The sequence below is a fragment of the Echeneis naucrates genome, chromosome 9 (assembly GCF_900963305.1).
Source record: "Echeneis naucrates chromosome 9, fEcheNa1.1, whole genome shotgun sequence".
Lineage (NCBI taxonomy): Eukaryota > Metazoa > Chordata > Actinopteri > Carangiformes > Echeneidae > Echeneis > Echeneis naucrates.
Window position 1 is genome coordinate 21,270,819 of NC_042519.1, and position 24,876 is coordinate 21,295,694.

The 24,876-nt window shown below is 41.7% G+C and overlaps 1 protein-coding gene across 2 annotated transcripts; it reads left to right on the plus strand.

The window, feature by feature from the left end:
* The first annotated feature begins 164 nt into the window (after positions 1-164).
* nf2a (NF2, moesin-ezrin-radixin like (MERLIN) tumor suppressor a) lies at positions 165-24,876 on the plus strand. Of its 2 annotated transcripts, none has more exons than XM_029510539.1 (16): positions 165-313; positions 1,554-1,679; positions 1,766-1,888; positions 4,262-4,345; positions 11,220-11,288; positions 11,465-11,547; positions 13,854-13,929; positions 14,442-14,576; positions 14,675-14,749; positions 14,890-15,003; positions 15,142-15,264; positions 15,634-15,851; positions 17,010-17,138; positions 19,110-19,205; positions 20,199-20,358; positions 24,446-24,876. In XM_029510539.1, exons 1-16 carry the CDS (start codon positions 200-202, stop codon positions 24,494-24,496), a joined length of 1,776 nt encoding a protein of 591 aa, XP_029366399.1. In that variant the 5' UTR covers positions 165-199; the 3' UTR covers positions 24,497-24,876. The 2 variants fall into 2 exon arrangements, with proteins under 2 accessions (XP_029366399.1, XP_029366398.1); XM_029510538.1 differs by having other exon boundaries at positions 17,010-17,115; positions 19,087-19,205.

Genomic DNA, 24,876 nt, shown 5'->3' on the forward strand with positions numbered 1-24,876 from the left:
AGCTGGACAGTCAGATAAGTAACTTTATAATCTGACCACCATGCAGGATGACTCATCTGAAGCCTCCACTGAAATATCGGCTACCAAAGATGTAATGTCTTTATAGTCGACTTGGTTTTTGGGAGGGGGTGGGGGTGGGGGGGGAGTGGGGGGTGTGTGCTTTGCTGACTTGCAGAGTGAAGTTGATGAGCCGTTCGCCATGGCCAGTGCTTTAGCAGCCAAGATCGGATTAAACTCACTGAAGAGAAGACAAGCAAAGAACTTCAGCGTCCGCATCTGCACAATGGAGTCAGACATGGAGTTCAGCTGCGAGGTGTGTGAGAAGTTTCATCTGTGATTCCAAAGCCCTTCAGTCATTTTATTACAGAATAATGAACGTGCAGCACCAGCTCCACCTCTGTTTCTGCTAATGACTGACTTGTTCCTCTGCCGTAATCTGATCATAACCTCAGTCTGCAAATACAGCTGAATTTGGGTGCAGGTACAGTACAGTGAGCATTGCAATCATATCTGTGATTGTTCGACTGTATGACATGGTTGCGTTTCATTTTTCAACACTTGATGGCAGCAAGTAGCTGTGATCACACGTCTAACAGCTCTGCAGAAGATCCTATCTGCTCATTCAGCTTTATTTAGCTGTGGAATCAAATATTTGTTGAACCGGTGGTGGAGCTCGATGCAGAATATGGCTTAATGAGTCGCTTAAAATGATTTTGCATGGTGCAGTTTTGTCATAGAAATCATGTCATAGTTTTGTCACACTGTGTTTTCTGCTTTCATTATCTTTGGAATAGTATGCGACGTGGTTGATGATGATATACCAGAGCTGAAAGCCCTCAAAATGATACCATCTCTGTACTTAAAAGGGAGGAACCCCACAAAAGTTTGCAGTGGGTAATTACAAAGCACAGCAGGTTGCTATTTTCTGTCCTGGAGTGATAATTCAATCAATTATGGCTTTTTGTAAATAGCATTTAAAAAGGGATTGGTCACATAGACAAGCTGTTCGTTCAGACTTGCGCCAGGATTTCTCATTGCCCCTAGCTTCCACCCCTGCTGCAAAATAATAAAAAAAACAAAAAACAAAAAACATTTTTTTTAGCCCACCAAAAATACTCTTGACAGCAGCTTGCACCCCGAGTTAGCTCAGGGGCTGGGGATGAAAGCTATCTAAATTGGATATGTGTGCTTCATGTACCTCCCTCCTAGGTCTCAGCTGCATGGGGCGACGTGTGTGGCTCACAGCTTTGAATGATTGAGTGTGTGATTGAAATGCCAGTATGTCACGATTTGGACAGCATGGTAGCTTCTGAATTGCTTTCAGTATTTAACCTTATAAGAAATTAAGTGTTTCTCTGCTCCTGGTTATTCATAGAAATTAGGGGAAACTAGTGAATGATGTGAACTGTACTGTCAAAATGTAAGCTGTGACAGACTTCATTTCAGACTTGTTTCAGTATCAATTCAAGGATTCATGGAAATTAAACATTTTCTGTTTTCCTCCTGTAAGACAAATGCAAAACACCTACAACATGAATCCAAACACATTTCAGGTCAAGTGGAAAGGAAAAGACCTTTTCGACTTGGTATGCAGAGCTCTGGGACTGAGGGAGACCTGGTTCTTTGGGCTCCAATACAACGTGAAAGACACCGTTGCTTGGCTTAAAATGGAAAAGAGGGTAAGTGGTTTGAATGTTGAACTGGTCTTGTTAAAAGCCATTAGACATGTTAGCATGGTACTGATGTCTGGGGCTCATTGTTGCAGGTTTTGGATCAGGAGGTACCAAAGGAGGAACCAATCACCCTTCACTTCTTGGCCAAGTTCTACCCTGAAAATGCTGAGGAAGAGCTAGTACAAGACATAACGCAGCATCTCTACTTCCTACAAGTAACTATACACAATATAAACCTCCTGTATTCCCACTGTGTACATATTAGGATTTGTTTTCTTCATTTCAAGGTAAACTAAACTGAAATGATCCAGGATATACTTGAGTTTGTCTTTTATTTTAACTGTAAAGGCAAGCAGGCTCTTTTTGCACCTATACCAACAGACACATTTTCTTCTTTCTCTGCTGCTCTCTGACTTGAATATGCCGCAGGCTGACAGGCGAACCTAAAATCCAAGATGCCTCTCAGAAGGAACCCTGGATTATTGTCTGGCTAGTGGGCAGACAACCTCTCTTTCCTTGATTGTAGTCCTCCCAAAGGGGTGCTTTGTTATAAGGCTTTAACAGGAAACATTCTTAAACGTGAGCATCTTTTTCAGAGGAACTAAACTAGTTAAAATCATCTGAATGCAAAATCAGCCTATGATAGCACAAACCTTTGGGAACACCCTGCAAATTTCAGATTATCCATTTTACCTTTCTGCGCCAGGCGTTTGGCTGGCTGTTCTGTACCTGTGCTCATGCAGCCTCCTTATTCTGATCCAGCACCGACAGGGGGCACACGTCCACAGTCTTTCTGACAAGCTGTCGAGCACAGCGCTCTGTAATTTTTGATTTATTTATTTTTTTTCTTTCTCACTTTTTGTCCCTGTCTGATTGTGTGCAGCCATGTGGAATCAATGCGCAACATATTACCGCTGCCCTTTTTTTCTCCACTTAATGCTCTCCGGGGAATTCCCGTGGAGCCTGCCACACCGTTTTGCTCACAAGAGATGAGATTTGTAACTGTGCCTCCCATCATCCAATACTATCAGCCACATTTATCAATTACCAATTAGGCTCTAAGGACTCTGCTATTGGCCCAGTTAATGACATATTCTCCATGGGATGCTCATACCTCATAGCACGTATCCAGCCCATTGTGCTGGTTTAGTTATGTGGCTTTAGACGGCACAAGCTTGTGTTCCTCAACATTCGGATAGAGGCACAAAAAAAGTCTATCTGTGCCATAAATCCATTTAGAGGTAGTTGAAGCAGCTTATTCATTTCCGAGGGAAACCATGCCAAAAAAAAAAAGAAAAAAAAAAAGAGTACAGCTGATAAATTACTCAGCAGTTAAAAAGAAACATAGCTACAAGGTGAGAAAAACACAAGTGTGTTGCACCTTGCATTGCCTGTCTCCTTGTAACTTTGCTCTCATTAATTCCCATAATGTCGGGAGCAGGCTTCTGTTCTGATAGCGTCACAGCCATGACAGCTGGATTAGTGCTTATCAGAAATGATCACAGATTCGGATACATACACACACACATTCCTAACACACTTGAGAGCACTTACACAAACAGACTCAATGCACACCTTCGTTACTTCAGCCTGCAGTCTCTGCAGCAGCATGGTCTCATTTGTAAACCAGATAGGAGCGTCGGCCTCTTAGCGTTTGCCACGATTATGGGGCTGTCACCTCTGGCTCCACACCTTTGTCAGTTCAAAACACAAGAAGACAGCATGACAGCTTTGCAAATGATAAGGTGTGAAGCATTAAATTGCCCACTTACATAACTACATCTGAGGCATATTTTTCCCCGTCTAATCTCACAAACCGGCTTGTGCTCTATATGTAGCTTTGCAAGTTTGTGATTCAATTAGTTTGACAGGCAACAGAGCTTGGGAAGTGACACCTGGTGTGAATTGGAGCTTTAATCTGGAAGGAGCTTGTTAAAGCGAATTGCCACTCATTTTATGAATTCATATTATTACTCTGATTCCTAGCAGTTAAGGCAAAACTTGTAAACATGAACCAGTCTCTCATGAAGACATAACTTGGAGACCGTACTCAATAGTTTGCCACGCTTGCTGATTGGAGTGAATTCACAAACATGCAATCAGATATCCTGGACGCCAAGAAATAGCACAAACTGGGTGGAGTTCTCCGTTAATTGCCATTTTCCGTTTGTCTAGTTTCTGTCATGTCATTATGCTCTGCTGACTAGCAAGCTGATATTCTTGGAGCAGTTTAATGATCATATGAAATACCGTTGGCTGAACTACATAGTTCCTGGCTCTGTGTCTAATAGGTCCCTGTGTGGTTATGACACTTAAATCTTACAGTGTTTTTTTGGGCATAGTTTGTATTCCTTCCAGACCTCTCTGAAAATGAAAGAGTACTAGTGTGCTGCAGCGGTGGTAGCTGGGAGTTTATTTACCCAGTGAGGAGCATGCATTAACTTGATGAAAAATTGGAAATGATCAGTACCTCACAGTGTATGGCTCTCACTAAGTGGAATTAAGGAAAGAAAGTTCTGTCGAAAGCACAGTTGTCTAGTAGCTTGTGTCACTATCCTCTTATCCACTTTTTTTTTTTAACTCCTCAGGTGAAGAAGAAGATCCTCGAGGAAGAAATACACTGTCCACCTGAGGCCTCTGTGCTGCTGGCCTCCTACGCCGTCCACGCCAAGGTTAGTGCACTTTCTGGATAAGGTGCACCACATTATAAGGCACAATATCAATGAACAGGTCTACTTTCATACATGAAGCCCACCGGGTCATAAGGCGCATGATAAAACATATAAAGCGAAGCACAGTACGTACCGGTTTTACAGAAAGTGGTGGAGGTGTTCTCTGATTGGTTTATCGTTGCCAGCGATAGCAAACAGCTGAAGTTAGTGTGACGTTGGAACAACACGTATCCCAACATTTGATTATAATTGGATTATGATACGGATTAGAAAATTGGGTTTACGTTAAAAACCTAATGTTGGCTGGATGGCTTAACAAAGTCGTACTAAAACATTTTGACTAGATTTTTTGAGCGCAGTGTACCACATTAAATTGGTTCGAGGTCAGTAAGCAGAATTCATACATAAGGCGCACTGCTGATTTCTGAGAAAATTTAAGGATTTTAAGTGAGCCTTAGTGTGCTAAAAATACGGTAGGTCTTTGTCTCATTTATTTTCAAACAAGATCTCTTCGTGGCTATTCTGCAAGACCAGCCCACCTTTATATGTTCTTGTAGATAGCAGCAATTTTGGCTTTGTCAAGAATTGTGAACATATTGTGGGCCCCAGGGATTAATTTTTTTCATTGTGTTGTTCTAAATCCAAAAACTTTCATTATTTCATTATTGTAGCATTTTTGTCTTTCTATTAAAACTGCAGAGAGACTGCAGGCTTTTTTTTCACCCAGGGGTTTGACAAATGTAATTTTTCATTATCTGACCTCTACCCAAAAGGCCATAAATCAGGTGCAATTGATCCAGAATTCTGCTGTCTGAGTCCTGATAAGGACAAAAAAGCCCACATTACACCTACGCTGACTACATTTGGTATTGATTTTTAAATTCCTTTAGTATTTCATAAAGTGCTACAGGGTTGCTGCATGAAATGTTTTAAATGTGCACACCAGCAGGTTGGCTAACCTTCTAACTTACTGTTCTAAAAATGCAGATCAGACAACTCTGCCAAAGCAGCACCTACCTACTGAAGCAACCACCCAGCAGATCAGGTGCAGGAAGTAGAAACTCACAACATTAATCCCCTTTAATTAAAAAAAGAACACAGTCGCTGCCGAAGAGGTGCAGCCAAAACATGATGTGTTCACTTTTGCTGGCATCAATGCTTTTTGCCACTGATAAAAAGGAACTATTTTCAGCTGAGTCTAATGCAGTATGCATGACGCTTAGCATGTTCAAGCTCCTCTGTATATTTAATTTTTGGCTGGGTAACAAGTGGCTGCCCCAAGTGGAGGGGCTTTGAAGGAGTCTGTAAACAGAACAGACAGATTCTTGCAGTGTCTGCAGTTGTGTGTGTGCTGAACCAGATGGTTTTGGTAAAATAATAAATATTAGCAATGCTTTGTTTTTAAATCAGGAGCTCCTGGAACACGAAGGGTCTTCTGTTCTGATGAGTCAGGGGAGCGAAAACGTGCCCAGCGTGCATTAGATAACACCTACATGCTTGCTGTTGAAACCTAAGCAAACAATTACTTCTGTTTAATGATCAGCAGAGGGAGGCTTGTAGAAACAGCTGTTTGCCTCTCTCCCTGTCTCACTGACTGTCCCTTTACTTTTCTCCTTTCTGTCTGTGATTTTCCAGGGGAAAATGGAAAGTTATGTTGACAACCATGAATAACAAGCAGACCAAAAAGCCAAACTAAGTGATGTGTTCACTTGCAACTACCTATCGATCGATCTTTAAGTGGAATCACAGCACAGCAGCCACACTATCCACGGTCCTGAAATGACTGCGGCGTAAATAAACATCATTTGTATCTCTCTGAATTTGCTATTGTTTGATAGATTTGTGTAGCTTGATGAGAAGGGGCTAAAATTAAAACATCTAATGTGACAGTTGAGCACTAGAGTAGACTACACAATTGCAGATCAAGGTCGCAAATGCTCCATTCTGGCATAATGCATCCAGAATGAGCAAACAAATGACTTAAGAGAAATTTGAATATGAAATGGCCAAACAGAGCATCGAATGTTTGGATCTAGATTTTTATAGTGGCAGAGGAGGTGCCATTCACAATCAAAAAGGTGCTGTTCCCGATCTGGTCTGTCCCAAAGTCTGGCACAGATGAAAATTGGCATATCCCATGTGTGCCAGCTGAGGAACTAAGACGAGGGTGCTCGAAGCCAAACCTCTGCTCTCCTGCACTTAGAGGAGCCAGTTAAGTTATTTCAGGCGTCTGATCAGAATGACCTACTTGGACAAACGTTCACAGAAGTCATTAAGACCTGCGGATAGGTCTAAGGTGTGTATGTTGATGCGAACAAAGCAGAAGCTGAGAAGTGCGAATGAGCTCTGTTGCAGCTCACCACAGCCTCTAAACTAAATGTAACAGTTTATTTTGATTTAGACTTTATGTCATATTGACCCGCCCTGATCAAAACCGACCTTTTCCAGACTGACGGGTGTTCATGACTGTCATTTATACTTTAATGGTATCATTTAATTACTTATATGCCATTTTAATCCAGGTTATTTTTGTAACACTTATTTTCTCTACTTCTCTGAATGTTGATATGAATTTTTGGTTTGCTTGCATACATGCTTTATCAATATTGTTTCACCTGTATCAAAATTTTCATAGATGTATTGGTTGAGGATCAGAAAAGTTACCTGATGTGTATGGAAATCACTCCACTGGATAAAAAAAGCTCTCCTAATAAATCTCAAGCGATCTCAGACGTTTCGGTTGAAGGAACCCATCTCTCTGAAATCCCCAAGAAAATGATACGAGGAGTGAGGTGCGGCTGTTTGACAGGCAGACAGGGTCCAGTGAGACCTGAGCTCTACCTCAAAGATTTGACCAACAGCTCTCAGGGACTTGCCTCTCCCATGCCAATTTACAGGCCCAGGAATAAAGTGGGGACTGCATGTATCAGGAAAAATCTGAAAATGAGCTTGAGATCTGTGTATTCTGCTGCCAGCCTCCCTCAATCTGGAAACAGCCAAAAAAAATACAGGGCCACAATTTGTTTTCATTTAAGCAGCAGTCTACTTTGATTAGAACCAGTATGAGTAAATTGGTATTACAAAAGAGAGAAAGGTACTTGATTGGCTGTGCAGCTGCTGAGAGGTTTTTGGCAGGCTTTGCTCTTTCTCTCCTCATGAGTTGTTGTTTTGCAGAGCCAGTCTGTAGCCTGTGAAGTGGAGTATATCACGGACTGGGATTTACTTTGCTAACCTGGCTCATCTTTAATCATTATAATGCCAACCTGAAGATAACAGTAAGGAAAGAGTTAAAGCGTATTCCAAGACAGCTTTAAAATTTAAAAGAGATTTTTTTTTTCCCCACTCAATGTGAATCACAGCCTGTTCAGGTACGGACAGTCGTGCATAGGCAGAATCTGTGTGATCAGTTTCCAGTCGGAGCAGAGATTGCAGTATAATTCACAGCAGACTCTGTAGGAAGCCATAAAAGCCACCATTACCTTGTTTGAGTTACAGAAAGTACGTGAAAAGAGGGGGATAATAGAAATGAGAAATATTTGGTGCATGTACAAATGCTCTGCAGTGTTGTGGAGTTAGCTCCATCACAGCAGGAAGGCCCAGGATTAGTTTCCCAGGATCCTCAGCCCTTTCTGTGTGGAGTTTCCATGTTCTCCCTGTGCCTTCAGCTTCCTCCCTCACTCCAACAACTTTCCCCTATATGTTGATTGGTGACTAAATTGCCCTTAGGTCTGAGTACAAGCATGAATCCCTGTTTTTCTCTGTTTGTGGGCCTTCCAGGGTGTCCTCAAACCTCACCCAATGTCAACGATAGATGGACAGACAGACAAGGGCTCTGTCTGACTGAACAGCAGGAGCTCAGACACACACATTCATGCACACAGAGCAGGCCTCCAAGGCATCAGTCCACCGCAAACAGTGAAATAGTTTCATCACTCATTTGAGAAAAAACATACAGTTCTCATATTTTTTTCCCCCAGAATATTGTTTTGATAATCTATGACACATTTTAAAGCCTCAGACTTTATAACTCCCTTCTCTCTACTCACTTCTCAGTGTGTATGCGTATATGAGCCAGCAGTGCAGCCTCTGTAGGTCTGCAGAGGTTTCACTCCCTCCTGCTTTGTATTCTGAGTCTGTGCGGTGCTACAAGGAGGTGTTGACAAGGAACTGCAATAAACAGCCGCTGTGGAAAGATGCAGAGGGAGTCTCTCTGGTATAGAAGTTGAGTAGGGAGAGAGGTCCAGTCCCCCCCCGGCCTCAACACATCTGGGGGTGTTGAGATCTATGTCTAGCCAAGTGGGACGGGATATAACAAACCAACAGGCACGAATGGCACTGTGTTTTACGTGTGGCTTCAGGAATACGTAAGGCTGAGGCTGACTCTAGGCTACAACATGTTTACAAACTATCTGAATTTCAATTTCTTTTCTTCCCACCTCACATTCTACGACACAAAGTTGATGATTTCCAATCTGTGTTAACAGCAAAAGAGGGTTAATTTCAGTTTTCACATTGGCTGGAATTCGTGCAGATACTGCTGCACTTCACCCGACTCAACTGATGCTCAGCACAACTTTGGCGAGGTAGCATTAGTATGAGTTGTGTAGGAGTGACTGGGAAAACACTCTTAATTGCTAATTTATGAGTCAGTAAATATTTTGCGATTGAGTCTCTGGTCTCAATCTGTCATGTCAAGTCATCTTCAATGCAACATTGTGAATATTTTGTAAATGATGGTCCCATTAAGAGGAAAATAGACTATAAAGCAGGTTATGCATGCATTAAATGGCTCCCGTGTGATTGATGGACCTTATCGCACACGGTGACCTGCCTGACAATTAGAATGCAGACCAGAGCAGGGTTTTCACTTGGTCGTGACAATTCATTTAGTAGCTGTTGAGACATTTCCACAAAAATCACCAGTGAGAGTCATGTGACTAAAAAATATATTTCCAAAGCATTGAAGGGTTAAAGGATTATTTTTGTCATCTATTGTCATAACCTACCTAACACCAGCAAGAAAAACTCCCATTTTGCAATAATGCTGCTGGTTGATATCATGCTATTGTACGGTAAATGGATTTTCTTTAAAGCACCTGGAGTGTGTGAGAAATGCTGTACGTTTCTTAGATTTCAAAAAAGGGGAGTGCATGTCCCATCTGGCTTTGGTCACTGTTGTGCTGCTGGTGATAATTGTTAAGTGAAAACACCATCACGTAGGTTTCTTCAGAGAATCGATTGTTGCTGTTTGTTTGGGGTTTATCGAAAATAATTGGAAGAAAGGTGTGAAATCAGAAAGCGTGTGAGAGCACTGTCGCTGTCAAAATACCATCCTCTTTCTCCCTTAGCCGAGGCCCAGTTAAAAGTCGATATGTTATCAATTATGTAGCAGTTACAAACAAACAGGAGAGAAACTGAGGGAGTGCAAGCTGTAAGGGTGAGAAGTGGAAGAGAAAGAATCTAATTAAATGGCCCTCGGCTTCTCCACTCTGTTAGCCACTGCACCGGTGTTCCTGGCTTTCTGGTCTGAGTGCCGAGCTTATTAAATTCAGGTCTGTTAAGTACTGTTTTCAGACTGCTGTGCGCAAGAAAAATCCAATTAAAGCTCATAACAAGAGCAACAATAAAAACACAACAAAACAGCACAACATATACAATTAGTTAGCTGATTAGAGCCGCACAAGTGGTCTGAACCTTTTAGTTTATTCTTCTCAAATGAAGCTATTGTTAAAGTCCATCATGCCAACGACAACATTTGAGGCTTTTGAGATCATTGTTTAAGGGGAGCTATTTCTAAACGTTGCGATTACTACACAGCTAACATAAATAGCTGTTTACATGCAGGCTGATGAAAAAAAAAAAGACCTTATAAATGAAGTAATTCACCACTGATTGTGTCAGTCATATTTACAACATCAGACAAATAGACTTCAACAAGGAGAGATCAAATTGAAGTGAATAAATGGCAATTAGACTTGATTGATGGAAAACATAGGCCCATATAAAAATGGGAGACAGGACAGATCCGTCAAAGTCTAGACGTTTGTGGTTGTGATGAAATAAAGCCAGCAGGAGGTTGATGGAAACCTTTGTGTGAATGTGCCTGGACATCATGCAGGTGATGATGGGGAAAGAGGTGGGTTGTAATTACTGAAAACATGGGGACAATTCAGAGCTATGCTTTCAGTCGTAAAGTTCTATAACGTTAATTGCTTTTATTAAAAAGTGCTTCTGTATTCAGATTTTTTTGCTTTCGCTCAGCTCTTGTAATCTTGGCATTATTAAAAATTCAGGTCCCTCAAATATGGGTCGCCAACTAAACAAATCCCAATGGAAAGACACAACTAGATTTAATAGAGATGTCTGTAAGACACAGGACAGAAATGCACAGGTAAATGTTGATGCTAACCTACTTCCATAAATCAACACTGCTAGCCCACTTTTTAGACAGTGGGGTCATGTATAATTCATATCCATCCACCAGGTATCAGCAGCCCAGAGGAAATGTCCCATTCCCACTCAGTCATGTCTAATCCATTCATAATTATATTCAAACATACATAATATCATTTGTAGCTCAGCTCTATGATTACAAGTTATCAGTTTCAGTTCTCTCAGAGATATTTTTAATAGTATCATTTATACAGTGTCCCGACAACCGGGCCACTGGGTGTGTGTTGTACGTTAATGACCTGTTGGCTGACCGGCCTCCATTTATTCTCAGAGAGGTCCTTTTATTACAGATACTGTAGTTTCATTTTATGGGGAGCTCCCAGGAGAGACATGCAGTCTGGGCTGTTATTGGAAGAGAAGGTGAATGGTTTGGAGTTTGGAGTGATTTTAATCATTCTTGCGCTTTTCTTCTGTGTTGCAGTATGGAGAATATGACCCCATTGTTCACAAACCTGGCTTCTTGGCGCAGGAGGAATTGCTGCCAAAGAGGGTGAGTGACAAAAAAAGTTTGCTTATTGTCATTCATGAAATAAGTTTTTTTTTTTTTGTTTGCTTGTTTTACATTTTCGTCTTACACCCAAGACCCAGTCCTGCATCGTGACACGGTGTGTGGCACCACAGCGTGTGCTGCATTTGGATATTTATGTCTGTCTCTTTCCATTTCAGGTGATTAACTTGTACCAGATGACTGCAGAAATGTGGGAGGAGAGGATCACAGCGTGTTATGCAGAGCACAGGGGCAGGACGAGGTAAAAAAAATTGCTTCATCGAACTGCCACTAAAAATTCCACCGTCATCAGCACAATTTCAATTTAGAGTTCACATTGCATCTGCTTAAAAGTTTGTTCCACAAGCTATCGTCCATTTTGGAAGTGAGGGGCAATGAGAGGTTGTTTTTTTTTTTTTTACTTTGGGAAACTTTTTTGAGAATTAGAAAAAGTTTCAGCTTACCACAGTCCTTGAATTACCTGGGCAGCAATTTTGGAAAACAGATGCATCTAATGAAGCAAATGTATCACGGAATGGACTATGTAAATGATACTACTGTAATGGCTTTCATGAACACCACTTGTTCTTTTGTTCACTTTGCTCCACCACTAAACAGCCAAGTTTAAAAAAAAAAAAAAAAAAAAAGGGGGCCAGAGAGCAAGTGTGAGGGATGTGGAGTGTCTTCAAACCCCCGTGGGTCGCGACTGTTTTGTTGGAAATTGAGTTCCAAAGCAGAGTAACTTCTGTACTTTGAAAAGTAATAACCAAATCTCTGGGGTTCATCAATAACCTCTGCAACCAAGCAGAATGCACCCAGTTGGTGGTGCGGACCCTTTTAACATTTGAAGTCTTTTGTAAGCGATGTAGTGCATTGAAAGCACCTGCAATTTGGTGTCAATTCCAAAACAATCTGTTCAGATAAGCTTACTTTGAGTAATATAACTTTTTTTTTTTTTATCCATGCCGACAGCCTAGCTTGAAAGATGGCAATATCCATCCCTTGATCCGTGACTATAAAGCAGGTCTAGGTTTTAAATTATACTCTAAAATAATTTTTGAAAAGTTTGTGATGTCACAACAAAGCAATCACTGCCTTTTAAATATGCCCCAAGCCGTGCTCATCCAACCACCATTTCTATTTTATCACTCAGAAAACAGCCAATCAATCCTCTCCCCTAAATGACCATTACACTGTTGCTACTTGAGAGAAGGCTGAGAGAGGACATGTAAACAGAGAGAGTGACTTTGGTTCCTAAAACCACAAGTATGTTCTCTGATGGATATCAACACTTTATATCAACACTCTCAACAGCTGTTAAATGGTCGCCATGGCCTTATATCTCCTTCAAAAGGAACTGTAAACTGGTCGTTACATAACTTTTTATTTTCAACAACACCAACTCCAAAATGTTGGCCAAATAACCCGCAAAACCAATAAAGCCAGCAGTGCTTTAGGTTAAGTACTTCTCAGGAAGTGCTTAACATGATAAATTAAGATGTGGCGTATGATAAATATTGCTGCCAGCACTGTGATTTGCAGCAGGTTCATAGGCTGATGCAAGCATTCTGCTCAAAGGCTCAAGTGTGCTCAAGTCCACATCAAAAAGCCTGTAGCATGGCTACACATGGCAGCTGCAAGTACGTTCTGGGTTCAAAACCAGGGCTTATACATTTGGAAATTCTATGGTCTTATGCTGTTTCATTTAACATATAATGTAAACTTAGATGTTGCTTGAACCCGAAGTGACTTCATAAATTGGCATTGTCTAAAACTAGCAACGCTTTTGACCCAAATTTTTAATTTTTGCTACCAAAAAAGAAAAAATAAAATAAAACGTTCAGGTGTTACTAGCCAGCTCCAGGTAACACCACGCAGTCAATAAAAGGAAAAAATTTATGTGCACAGTATCTGAGTTATCTGTCAGACGGCAGTGGTTGTTTATTTTATGGAGTGCTCTAATGCTTTCTCCGCATTGCCCAAGAATTAACATTTAAATTCCCTCTGAGCATCTCTGAAGTCAGAATTTTTTGTGTCCAACCTAGTTAGGATTTGTTCACTTTGCATAATAGACAGTTATTAGAAGATTGGGTGCCAGACTGCGCCGATTTTACCTCAGCCATCAAAGTATGCAAATGATCTTCTTCTTTTTTTTTTTTTTTTTTGCGGAGTTGACCTCGAGATCACAACAGATCTGGCTGCAGAGAGGAAGAGAAAAAGAATTTTATGCGTTTGTTTTATCTAACGCAGTATTTAGAGGCTCTGGGGCATTAGAGTAAGACTTCCTTTCCATCAAGCATAACCTCTAAAGCCTGTTAGCGAATTATAGTTGTGTTTTGTGTCAGTGATGTGCTCGTGTTTTTGCCCTCGCAAGAGCTATGTGGCAGTTTTTATAGATCACACAACGTGACAGATGCTACACACAAAAGCAGAGGAAACAAGGTCTGATCTCCTTTTTCTCTCCACTTCTGCACCTCCTCTTCTCCCTTCCTTCCCTCTCTTCTGTCTTCTCCCTTGGATCCCTCTCAATCTTTTCCCCTCCCTCTCTCTTGTCTGTCTGTGAACCAGGGATGAAGCTGAGATGGAGTATTTAAAAATAGCTCAGGACCTGGACATGTATGGTGTCAATTACTTTCCAATCAGGGTGAGCCAATGCTGCTTTGCTATATCTTCACAAAATTAGCCAATACAAAAGATGAGGAGGCATGCCCATTTCATGATGCTATAATGAGGTGGAGGAATAGTCGTCTGACTCTTCTGTCTTAATTCGCCCTTCAGTCTTAAAGCTTGAGCATTTTATAAACAAATTTGTATGTTTTTGGGGTAAATAACAAATGCTGTTTCACACCGTCAAGAATAATCACAGGTTTGTTTTTTTCTAATGACTCACCTGGAAAGTATCCCAACCGAAAATTACTTGAGGTGACTCTGGCCTTGATTAAGTGAACAAGTAAACAAGACCATGCTGCACATGCACCCAGCATCTCTCATTGTTCTGTTCAGCTCTAATAGTTTTGACAAGCAGAATCACAGCAGTGCCACCACAGGTAGAAATGAATGTTGGCTGGGCATTAAGTCTAACAACTGCTCAGCTAGCGTCCTTTAACAAGATGGATAGCAAGAAAACCTTTTGTTTATCCTGTCGCTGTGGTCTAGAATAAAAAGGGAACAGATCTTCTTCTGGGAGTGGACGCCCTGGGTCTGCACATCTATGAGCCAGACAACAGGCTGACGCCCAAGTGCTCCTTCCCCTGGAATGAGATCCGCAACATCTCCTACAGTGACAAAGAAGTGGGAGAATCTGCTATCGTACTTTCATAAACATTTAAGACAACGTGCTTGCATGTGATGAGATTATAGTTTGGGATTCTTGTCTCCCCATTGTTTAGTTTACAATCAAACCTCTGGACAAAAAAACCAATGTCTTCAAGTTCAACTCTTCACGTCTCAGGGTCAACAAGCTGGTGAGACATGCTAATGTTTATTTTGACAGCGGCTGCAAAATATGACTTATAAATGCATTCAGTATGATTTGAATTGTGGAACATTTAGATTTATCATTGAAAATGGTGCCCAATCCCAGTCTTGTGCTATTCTTGAACAGATCCTTCAGCTGTGCATCGGGAACCACGACCTGTTTATGCGCCGTCGACGGGTGGACTCGCTTGAAGTGCAGCAGATGAAGGCCCAGGCAAGAGAGGAGAGGGCAAGAAAGCAGGTACTGAGACCAGGGAATTGGGTCAATGACTCCATCCAAATTCACTGAAGAGTTTGATCAAATTTCAAGAGGTCTGTTAATTTTTTCCACCGTTTCCTCTTCTTTTCCTTCCATGCTCCACGTATCTGTGCGGCTCAGGTTGAGAGGCAGCGTCTGCAGAGGGAGAAGCAGCTGCGAGAGGAGGCAGAGCGAGCCAGGGATGAACTAGAGAGGAGGCTGATTCAGCTGCAGGATGAGGCTCACATGGCCAATGAGGCCCTGGTAGGACTGATACCAAAATGCATTGCTTTGTTGGAAGTGCCACATGTCCACCGATTATCAGGAAGAAGCTCAGACCACCGTCGAGCTTCTTCAGTTACTCTCTTCTGGGTCTCCTCATTTTCTTCTTATTTACTAATTCTCCCCCTTAAATATCTCTTGCTGTTACACTCTGCCTTTCCTCTCTCCCTCTTATTTGAATCACTTCTCCTATGACCTAACCTATGTCTTTCATTCCAACTCTGCCTTTAATGTCTGCTCCCTTGTTTAATTTATCCAGCTCCTCTTCCATTTCAAACTTTATTTTCGTCCTCTGTTCCCCTTCCCATGTGCGCCCTTTCTTTCCCCCTCCCTCTTTCTGCTCCTCTCCAGCTGCGTTCGGAGCAGACGGCGGACTTGCTGGCTGAGAAGGCCCAGATCGCGGAGGAGGAGGCCAAGCTGCTGGCCCAGAAAGCTGCCGAGGCTGAGACAGAGATGCAGCGTATCAAAGTGACTGCCATCCGTGGCCAGGAGGAGCGGCGGCTCATGGAGCAGAAGATGCTGGAGGCAGAGATGCTTGCTCTCAAGATGGCTGAGGAATCAGAAAGGAGGTGGGAAGTCGAGGAAAGACTGCAGTGAACAAATGTGCAGCCATGAAAGCTGCAGGGAATGTGTGTCTGCTTTATCAACATCTCCTTCATTCCCAGTTCACAGTTTTTATATAGTTTAGATCTTTAAATAACTTAATGCCATGTCTTACATTCCAAGACTTTTCTTTTTTCTTTATTTGACATGTGAATCCTTCAAACTGAGAACGCTGTCTTTAACTCACAAGCCCGTCAAATTTCTTTGTACTACTTAACTGCTCAATGTCAAGGTGCACAAACATGCTGCCGCACGTCAGTGGAACAGAACAGAGCCAGGGTAAAGCTGCAGAATCCATATTGCTCGATCAAAAAAATGAGGACTTCTAACTTGTCTAAAATAATTTAATTTCAAAGGTTTTGTTCTCGCGCTGCAGCTGAGAAGCAGGTAATCATGCCGTTACAGCTACACTGGTGGAAAGGGAGAGTTCATCAGCCCTCCCCATACATCTGACACACAGCAGTTAATTTGTGCCAGTTAATTGTTATCATGATTACAAATTTATTGTTGGAGCCCCTTTCACTACACGCTCAAGCTCCACAGTCCTGAAACCAACTGTGATATATATTTTTTTTTCTGTGCCTTTTCTTTTGTGGAGGATGGAGGAGAATTGATGAGTGATCCTTAATCAGCACCCTGGAAAACTTAGATGTCAATCACCGTAACAAAAGAACTTTAGTCATTTTCATAGCAAAAATAGTATATATAGATACTAAGTATGTCTCTTCAAAGCCTCTACTTCACAATTTATTAGGCAGTCATTTCAAATGGGTACCATTAACCACTTGGCAGTAACTGCAATTTCTGGTTGAGCACTTTTCTATGCCAGAGAAATTTAAACCCATGGTACTCAACGTGTAAATGATTCCGTCCACTCAAACCCTCGAGGTACAAAACTCCCTGCACATCAACGAGGAACTGCTCAGGAACACAATCAAAAGAAATACAATCATCCCCATATAATATGTCTTACATTGCTGTATGGAAACTCAGTCAGAAATGTACGTAATGCTGGTGGTAATACCTGGGTAATAACACAGTGACACATAAATGCATTTGCTTTTGAAGCCACATGGGGGTGAATTAAAGCATTAGCTGCATTTGTCTGTCTGTTTGTCCCTCAGGGCCAAAGAGGCTGAGCAGCTAAAACTGGACCTGCAGGAAGCCAGGGAGTCGGAGCGCAGGGCGAAGCACAAGCTGCTGGAGATCACCAGCAAGGCTGTCTATACGGTAACACACACACACACACACACGTCATACCATACATAATGCAACTGACAGTCAGATGTTCAAGAGCAAACAAGCTGAAACTATTAATGATAACTGATAATGGTCACTTATCAAGTAAAATTACCAACTACTTGATGCGTTCTGGTTCTTAGCTTTACTGATTTTTTTTTTTTTATTAACTGGTCTATTGACTAGACAAATAGCCCATTAACGGGGCCGCAACTAGCAATTATCTTCCCTTATTGGTTAATAGAATCAATAATGTTGATTATTTTCTCAATTAATTGTTTGGACTGCACACAAGAAAACACACCAAAAGGAAAAACTGTTCAGATTATCCTACAGCACAAAATGATGCCTGTATAGGTCTTATATTATCCAACCAACAGAAAAACAAGAAATTCTAACATTTAAAAAACCTTACATGAGCAAAAATTTGGAATTTAGCTTGAAGAGTGAGTTGAATTTACACATTTTCACACCTAACACTCTGAATCGAGGTTAAATTTGTGTTCCCTCTGTGTGTTCACCTACAGTACCCGTACTGTGACTCACTGCAGTTGATATTGATTTCTAGATGTCAGTGTGTTATCACTTTGATGATTAGCCTTTTCCTTTTTAATAAAGAGAAATTAGTGAACGAATTAATTTCACTGCCACTATACTATTATTATTATTGCATCACCACCAGCATGATGATATCATGCATCTTTATCTTCAGGTGCCATTGTTGTCCCGGCTTCTTCTGATTGATTTTTGACTTCATTGTCGACTAAATTGCAATCATTCATCTTCCCCTCTCCACATTAGCTGCTGTGGCTCAATTGTCCTACAAATTATCCTTAGTTTTCTCCTATTTTTCCTCTGCCTCAACTTCCCATAAATGCTCTGAAAGTCCAAACCATCACAGAAAAAAATAAAATTACACCTTAAACAAATTGAGTTCTGGTGCAGGTTGATCAACACTGCTACCAATAGTCAGACCAAATTTTGTAAAGTAGGTGTGAAATCACCAGAATGGTTTACAACGGTTCACACACTGATACACCTGATTCTGCCGTTTCATTTTAGATTTCACTTGTAATGTCTCAAAAATCAAAGAGAGATTTTAAGCAAACTAACCAAATTGTGCTTTAGGTGCTCCGAGTTAATACACATGCAAGACAAATAGGCATGATACTCACATTGAGCCGTTCATGGATAAACTACCAGAAGGAAAATAGTGGAGATACAGTTGCGCTTCACAGACAAATATTCTAATAATAAGACAGAGACAAATAATAATATTCAGCCAACAGGCAAGCACTCATGCAGTTGTAGTCACACTGAACAAAGGATGCTTGCAGAAGAAAAAGGCAGCATGTAAGGCAGTCTACACAAGAGCTGCCAACATGCTAAAACCCAGACACTTCATGTTCATCTGCTGACACACGCACACCGATACACATTGAGATGCCAGCCAGTGATAAAGCTCCACTCACTTGAGGCTTATATATGAGGAGTTTATACACACACACATACACAAAATATAACAAAACATACTCTGCCAGGTCTCTGCTCTGCCAGAGCGATTTACATCAAACATATCCACCCCGTAGTTTAGATTCACAAATCAACCATTGGATTAACATTTATATTGTGCATTAGATCTACCTCTCATCCAAGTGGTGTGGGGCCAATGCATTTGAGATATTCAGTCAGGATCTGAATGCATATATCTGTGTGTCCAGGCTGTGACCATTAAAGCGTGCATCCCTTCTCCTTTTAACAGTCCCCTCTGTCAGCTTTGAGTCGTACAAGTGCACATTTTAACCATATATTCTGCCTTTCCTTTCCTAAATTATTCTCTTCAATATCCCTTTGCATCACCTCCCGTTCTTCATTCTGTTCTGTTTTCCTTTTTTATTTTTGCAAGTTCATCTATATCTCTTCCTTCCTGCTAATTTCTCCCTCTGCTTCAACCCCCCCTAGTCCCCAGGACTGCCGCCTGACAGCTTGGACTCTGACCTGAGCTTCAGCAGGGAGAACCTCAGCTTTGACTTTAAAGATACAGATATGAAACGCCTCTCCATGGAGATTGAAAAAGAGAAGTGAGTAGCTTGCTGATAGCTGCCTGATATATTTTTCGGTGGCTCTAATTTTGATTTTGTTGAGCTGTGTAACCGCTTTCCAGGGGGTCTATGATGTAGTTGTTTAGCATCAGATGGCATTGAGTAACTGAAAAACATCTTTTCCTGGCCCCATCAACTAATTTCTGAATGTATTTTGGAAAAGTTCACCTTAATTCAGTGTTGAACAAAAAGTAAATCAGCACTTTTAAATATGCGCATTTTAACTCTGGAGTTCAGGTGAGCAGCTGACCTCAAGTATTAGCTGTCACTGATGTCGCTTACAGCTATGAAGCCTTTTATTCCCCACAGCTCATGGTGTCAGTGATCGCAGACAGGAAAAACTATGTTTAGCTGAGTGTGACCCGGGCTTTGGAGTCGCATATATTACCAGGGTCGTCATTGTCATCTACTTTGGTAATTAGGTTAGCAAGTTACTGGAGAGACTACAGGTCCAGCACTGGCGGTTCAGTGGTCATGAAACATTTAGCATCTTCTGCAACCATTAGTTGATTACACAAAACTCTGAAATTCTCATTTACATTTGTAGGAACATTATAAATAAAATCAAAGTTCCTTAAATCTTGGATTACAGTATAATATGCTCCAGGATTATAAATGATGAATATACAGTATTTCTAAGTCTGTGCTCCAATGTGGCAGTCTCATGGAAGTATGCATGAATTCTTTTTTATGTTTGCACACATTACCCTTATAGAGTTGCCGGAGGATTAGTGTTTAGTTAAACTGACATAGGGTGAAGGAGGGGTACACCCTGGATAGGTCATCCGTCTACCAGAGAGCTGACACATAGAGACAGACAACCGATCAACCTATGGGCAATTTAGAATTGTTAGTTAAGCTAATTTGTTCCATGGTGCTGCCCACTTTCTGCGTATGTCTTAAAAAAAGAAAAGTGCCAAAAGATAACGCTCCTGAATTTGTGTCCCAAACCTGCAATCTGTCGGCATTCAGGGTGGAGTACATGGAGAAAAGCAAGCACCTGCAGGAGCAGCTGAATGAGCTGAAGACAGAAATCGAGAGTCTAAAGCTGAAGGAAAGAGAAACTCCTCTGGACATAATACACAACCAGAACACGGAGCAAGGGACCAGCAAGCACAGCAACTTTAAAAAGGTATTGGTCAGCACAGATTATTCCTCCAAAATGCACTGTACACATGTGATTCTCCCCCATCGCTCCTTATCTGTCCACACACAGGCAGTCACACATTCCTGGTTAGTAAAAAAGTCTACATGCACAGCAGTTGTCAATATTTTTTTCTGATTACATCTACCCTTTAATGTCATACTGGATAATGATACATCCACGCGCAACCACCGATCAAACTCAAACTGATAACAAAAACACCTCATCTTTAAAACGTAACCCTTCTGTTCTTCGAGTCCACATGAGACCTGCTCGCTACGTAATTTTTTTTATTATTTTTCACAAGACATTCCCGTCACACTGTCAGTTACATCTTCACCTTCATTCAACTAATCAAGCCCCCTCCCTCTTCCAATTTCAACTCTCCCAACCAGCAACAAAACAGTAAAGGCACGGATGTCTCCTCCCTCTCCCAGCAAACGAGCTGGGAGAGGGAGCTGTCAGATATCAGCTCTTTCCAGATTAAGATTGTACTTTGTCAGGCATAATTAATTCTTGCCGATGACAGTTCTTCAAGTATGCAATGTCCAAGAAGCTCCTCAGCCAGTGAATTTCTGAAATGTCGTTAGGAGGTTTCCAGCACTGAGCCCGATTTTCTTGGCTGCAGTTATACCTGCCAGCCAGACTTTAGCCAGTGTCTTTTCAGTGAGCGAAAGGTGAGATTCATTATTTAAAAAGGTGTACAGCAGGAGCCATAGGTAAATGTTTCCCGGTCAAATCTGTAATGATGCCCATCACTTTCTTCCACAAACCGAAATCCCCTGGACATTCCCGTGTACAAAGGCATGTACAAAAGGGGACAACAGTTCCATGGAGGTTAAATGCCAAACTCTGAGGTATAACACTGAGGTCAACAGCATTTTTCATTCATCCTCCAATGGGAAGTGTTAAGCCAGAGGAATCTCTGCCAACATTTACCACCGCTGGCGTGGCTTCTTTTCTATCGGTTCGGTATTTGAAATAGAAACTGAGAAAACATTAGATTCCAATCTCACATTTGTTCTTCAAAGAGTAAATTTATCAAACTTTGAATAGAACGAATCACATATTGTATTGTGCATCTGCAAACATGTCAAGGCTGTCGTCTCTCTGCAAATAGAGATGTCAAAAACATGAAAGAGGGAGTTATACAAACCCGAACCTGATCCCTGGCGTGCAGCTATTCAACAGCTCAAGGTGTCTTAATACCGATCACACATCATCTGCCTGGGATAACTGCCAATCAAAATGTTGATTGTTCTCTCTCATACAACACTCACGCCTCTCCATCATATTATTTTAAGGCACCATATTGATTCTCCGAGCATCACTTAATAGCAGCATTGGCTTCATTTTCCAGCCTTGAGTTTTGTCTTTGATGGAGGCCACTAGGGGAGAGCAAGCAATCGCATTCATTTTCTACTGTGACCTCCACAAGTGCAGAGTGACTGCTGGTGTTGTGTTTTTACATGAGTTGGAATGGAGCAAACTCGTTTACTACGCGTTCCTGAATGTGCCGTTTCCTTTCTTTTCATTGCATCTGATGTGAACTGACACCAAAAAGAGTGTTTCAGCTTCAGGGATATTTCCAAATTGATTGGTCAAAGGCAGAGGAATTGTTATAAAAGTGGATTCTATTTCTTCAGTCCTCTGATGAACTGGCAGATTAGGCTCATTTCTCCTTTATCTCTCCTCAGCAGTATCTCTGCTAAGTCCAATAAAAAGCACCAGAAAAGAACATTTGAGCTATATTCTTAGCATATTTCATAACAAAGAGCCCAGCTCTCCTTCGTTTTCGTGTCCTGGTGTAAAATACTTGTTAAAGGAGCACTAATTGATTTTTGCTTGGTGATTAGTCATTTGGATGGATGGGGACACCTCTGGCACACAGGGGGGAGAAGGAACTAAGTTGAAAGTGTTGGTTTAATTGAACCAGAGGCATGTGGCATTCATCTTGTTAGCAGTGGGCTCACATGGCATTGCAGAGAAAAGGTGGGGGAGACGGGGGGGCTCACGTCAGCTTTGCAAAAGAGTTAAGAAGTTTTGGAGAGGGCAAGATCGAGTGGAAACACTCAAGAGGATGAGGCCTTGGAGGGACTGGCGGAGTAGCACTGAGATTGCAGAGGACGAGAGGAGGAGAAGGGGACTCGGTGGGTAAAGAAGGACATTTGGGAACGTGGAATGAATCTCTGAGCCCCAAAGCATCAGGGCTGGCTGCGACCCAGGGCGAGGTTTTCTACATCTCTCTCCCTCCTCTGGATGATTAATGACTGGCCCCTTAACACGGGCCAGTGCCTTTGCATCTCTACCAGGCCACGAGATCTGCTCTGCTCACACCGGGCCGCCCAGGAGAGCGCCTTCCCTGCAACAGAATCACAACACAAGTGCTGCAGCTGATTCTGTGAGAAGTTTCCCTGAGAGGAAATGTTTTGAGGTTTTTTTTTTTTTTTTTGGGAGGGGGGGCGTCCATCCAGACTGTGAGAAGTGGCACACAAAGGAGGTCAACCATCGAGGCCACTCTCATGCTGCGAAACAACACCGAAGTATTTATATACCTCTTTATTGTGCCATTCATTATATCACGATCCAGCACACCGTTTGCTCTTTTCCAACAGGGAGACTGTGGAATATAAAAGAGTTACACACATAAACATAAACACACACAAACACACACAGGCTTTCGAATTCTCAAGTGTAGTACAGACTGCATGTCAACAGGCACAATAGAAGGCCTGGTCCGGTATTTACTTTGGCAGCTGCTTTAGTTCCCCTTCTCCTACAGCTGTTTTAGGAGGCGCGGGGGGGAGTTTTCAATTTGTTTTGGATTTTGATTGATTTGAGGAGGTGCTCCTTTGCTGTGTTACGCGAGCTCATGGTTAGCTTTGCTGAAGGAGTGAAAGGACAACCGGAGCCCTGAAGGAATCCATCACCAGCTCATTTATGCCAGGAGGGAAATAAATTAACAGTGTTTTCTCTGACTGGTATTGATCTTGTAGCTTTCAGCTCTGCCAGTCTGTTTGATTGACTCTGCGGCGGCGGTGGAGAGTCTGTTTTTTTATTTGTCCAGCAGGGCCCGTTGTAAACCGTCAGCGAGGCCGATATGTCAGTTAAGATCAGTGGATGATCCATCTGCAACGCAGTGCACCTTCAGACAGACAGACAGACAGACATACAGAGTAATCCTGGTGTTGTTTTTAGTAAACACACCAAAGCGCACAAATACACTGAAAGTGCCTTCTCCTCGTGGTTACATAGTCCTTTGATTAGCTAAGAGAAACAAGTCAAATCACGTTTTAGAGACTCGTTAAATTGATGCCCCTGTTCAGAGGAACGACTAATGATTAATTATTAATATATATGTGCATTTCAGGACTGAGCACAAAATTAAAAATGATGCATCAGCCAACCAACCAGCTATATGAAGCTTGATTCAGCACGACTGATGCTTCATAAAGTAGTTCTTACATGATAACGTGTCAGTGTTAATTATCCAATAATATAATAATTTAATGCTGACAAGGAGCTGTATAATTAGTGCTGGTTTGATTTGCATGAATACTGAAAATAATAAAGACCAAACAGTGAGGTAGCCATATGGATATATAACACTTCTCACATGGTACACCCATAAAGCCGAGCTCATATATGTAAGGAACAGTTGGAGGAATTTTATGTTGTTATGCAGTGTTGCGTTTATATTTTGCTGATAAAACAAGGCAGGACCTAACATTGAAATTTGTTGTGTGCAGTCAGATTATTGCTTTAAGTGAGTAACTTTGAAACTTTGATATATAATTCTTCAATCAGTGCCAAAATGCTGGCGATACACTCTTGACACTCTGTACATCGTTTTCAGGGTCTCCCAGCTGAGACTCAGAGGTTTACAGTATTTAGCAGTACACAAACGGACTGGAGCGAGGAATGAGCCAGGTGATGATTTCATCGACGTCCGTCTCCAACGAGGACTTCCTGTTGACTTGTTCTGCCTCATTGCCCCACTGAGATATATCCTGTTCTTGCTTACGTTCGACACTGATATAAACTCTTATCTTCGCTGGTCCTATCTCATCCACAGCTAACACTACAGAGCACCAAATCCAGGGTGGCCTTCTTTGAGGAACTTTAAGTCGCACACCAGTAAAAGCAGGAAGGATGACCGACATGATTCTCATGTTTCTACATTCCTGGTCAGCATGAGACTCTCAGCATGAGACCTCACAGCCGGCTTCCAGGGAACCAACGCAGACTACGGAAAGACCACTGCCTCGGTCTGCACCAAATCCTGGAGCGTCTGGGAACGCTCCTGCATAATATTTCTTCACTAAATCTGGGATTCATGAAAAATTGAGTGTGTGTTTACAGTGAGTGTGTGAAATAGCACATTCCGCTTGAATATTTTGAAGTGAACTTGGGTGTGAGGAGTTATTAGTGTCAGAAAAAAAAAAAGGTAGAAAACAAAAAAAGCTAATGACAATAATAATAAGAAAAAAAGTTCAGTAATAAGAT

Bases quoted from the DNA above. Each gene is read 5' to 3' on its own strand.
- nf2a (XM_029510539.1), top strand. From the start codon at position 200: ATGGCCAGTGCTTTAGCAGCCAAGATCGGATTAAACTCACTGAAGAGA. The intron at 4,346-11,219 runs GTTAGTGCACTT...TCTGTGTTGCAG, and splicing joins CCTACGCCGTCCACGCCAAG to TATGGAGAATATGACCCCAT. The intron at 17,139-19,109 runs GTCATACCATAC...GCCGCCTGACAG, and splicing joins ACACACACACACACACACAC to CTTGGACTCTGACCTGAGCT.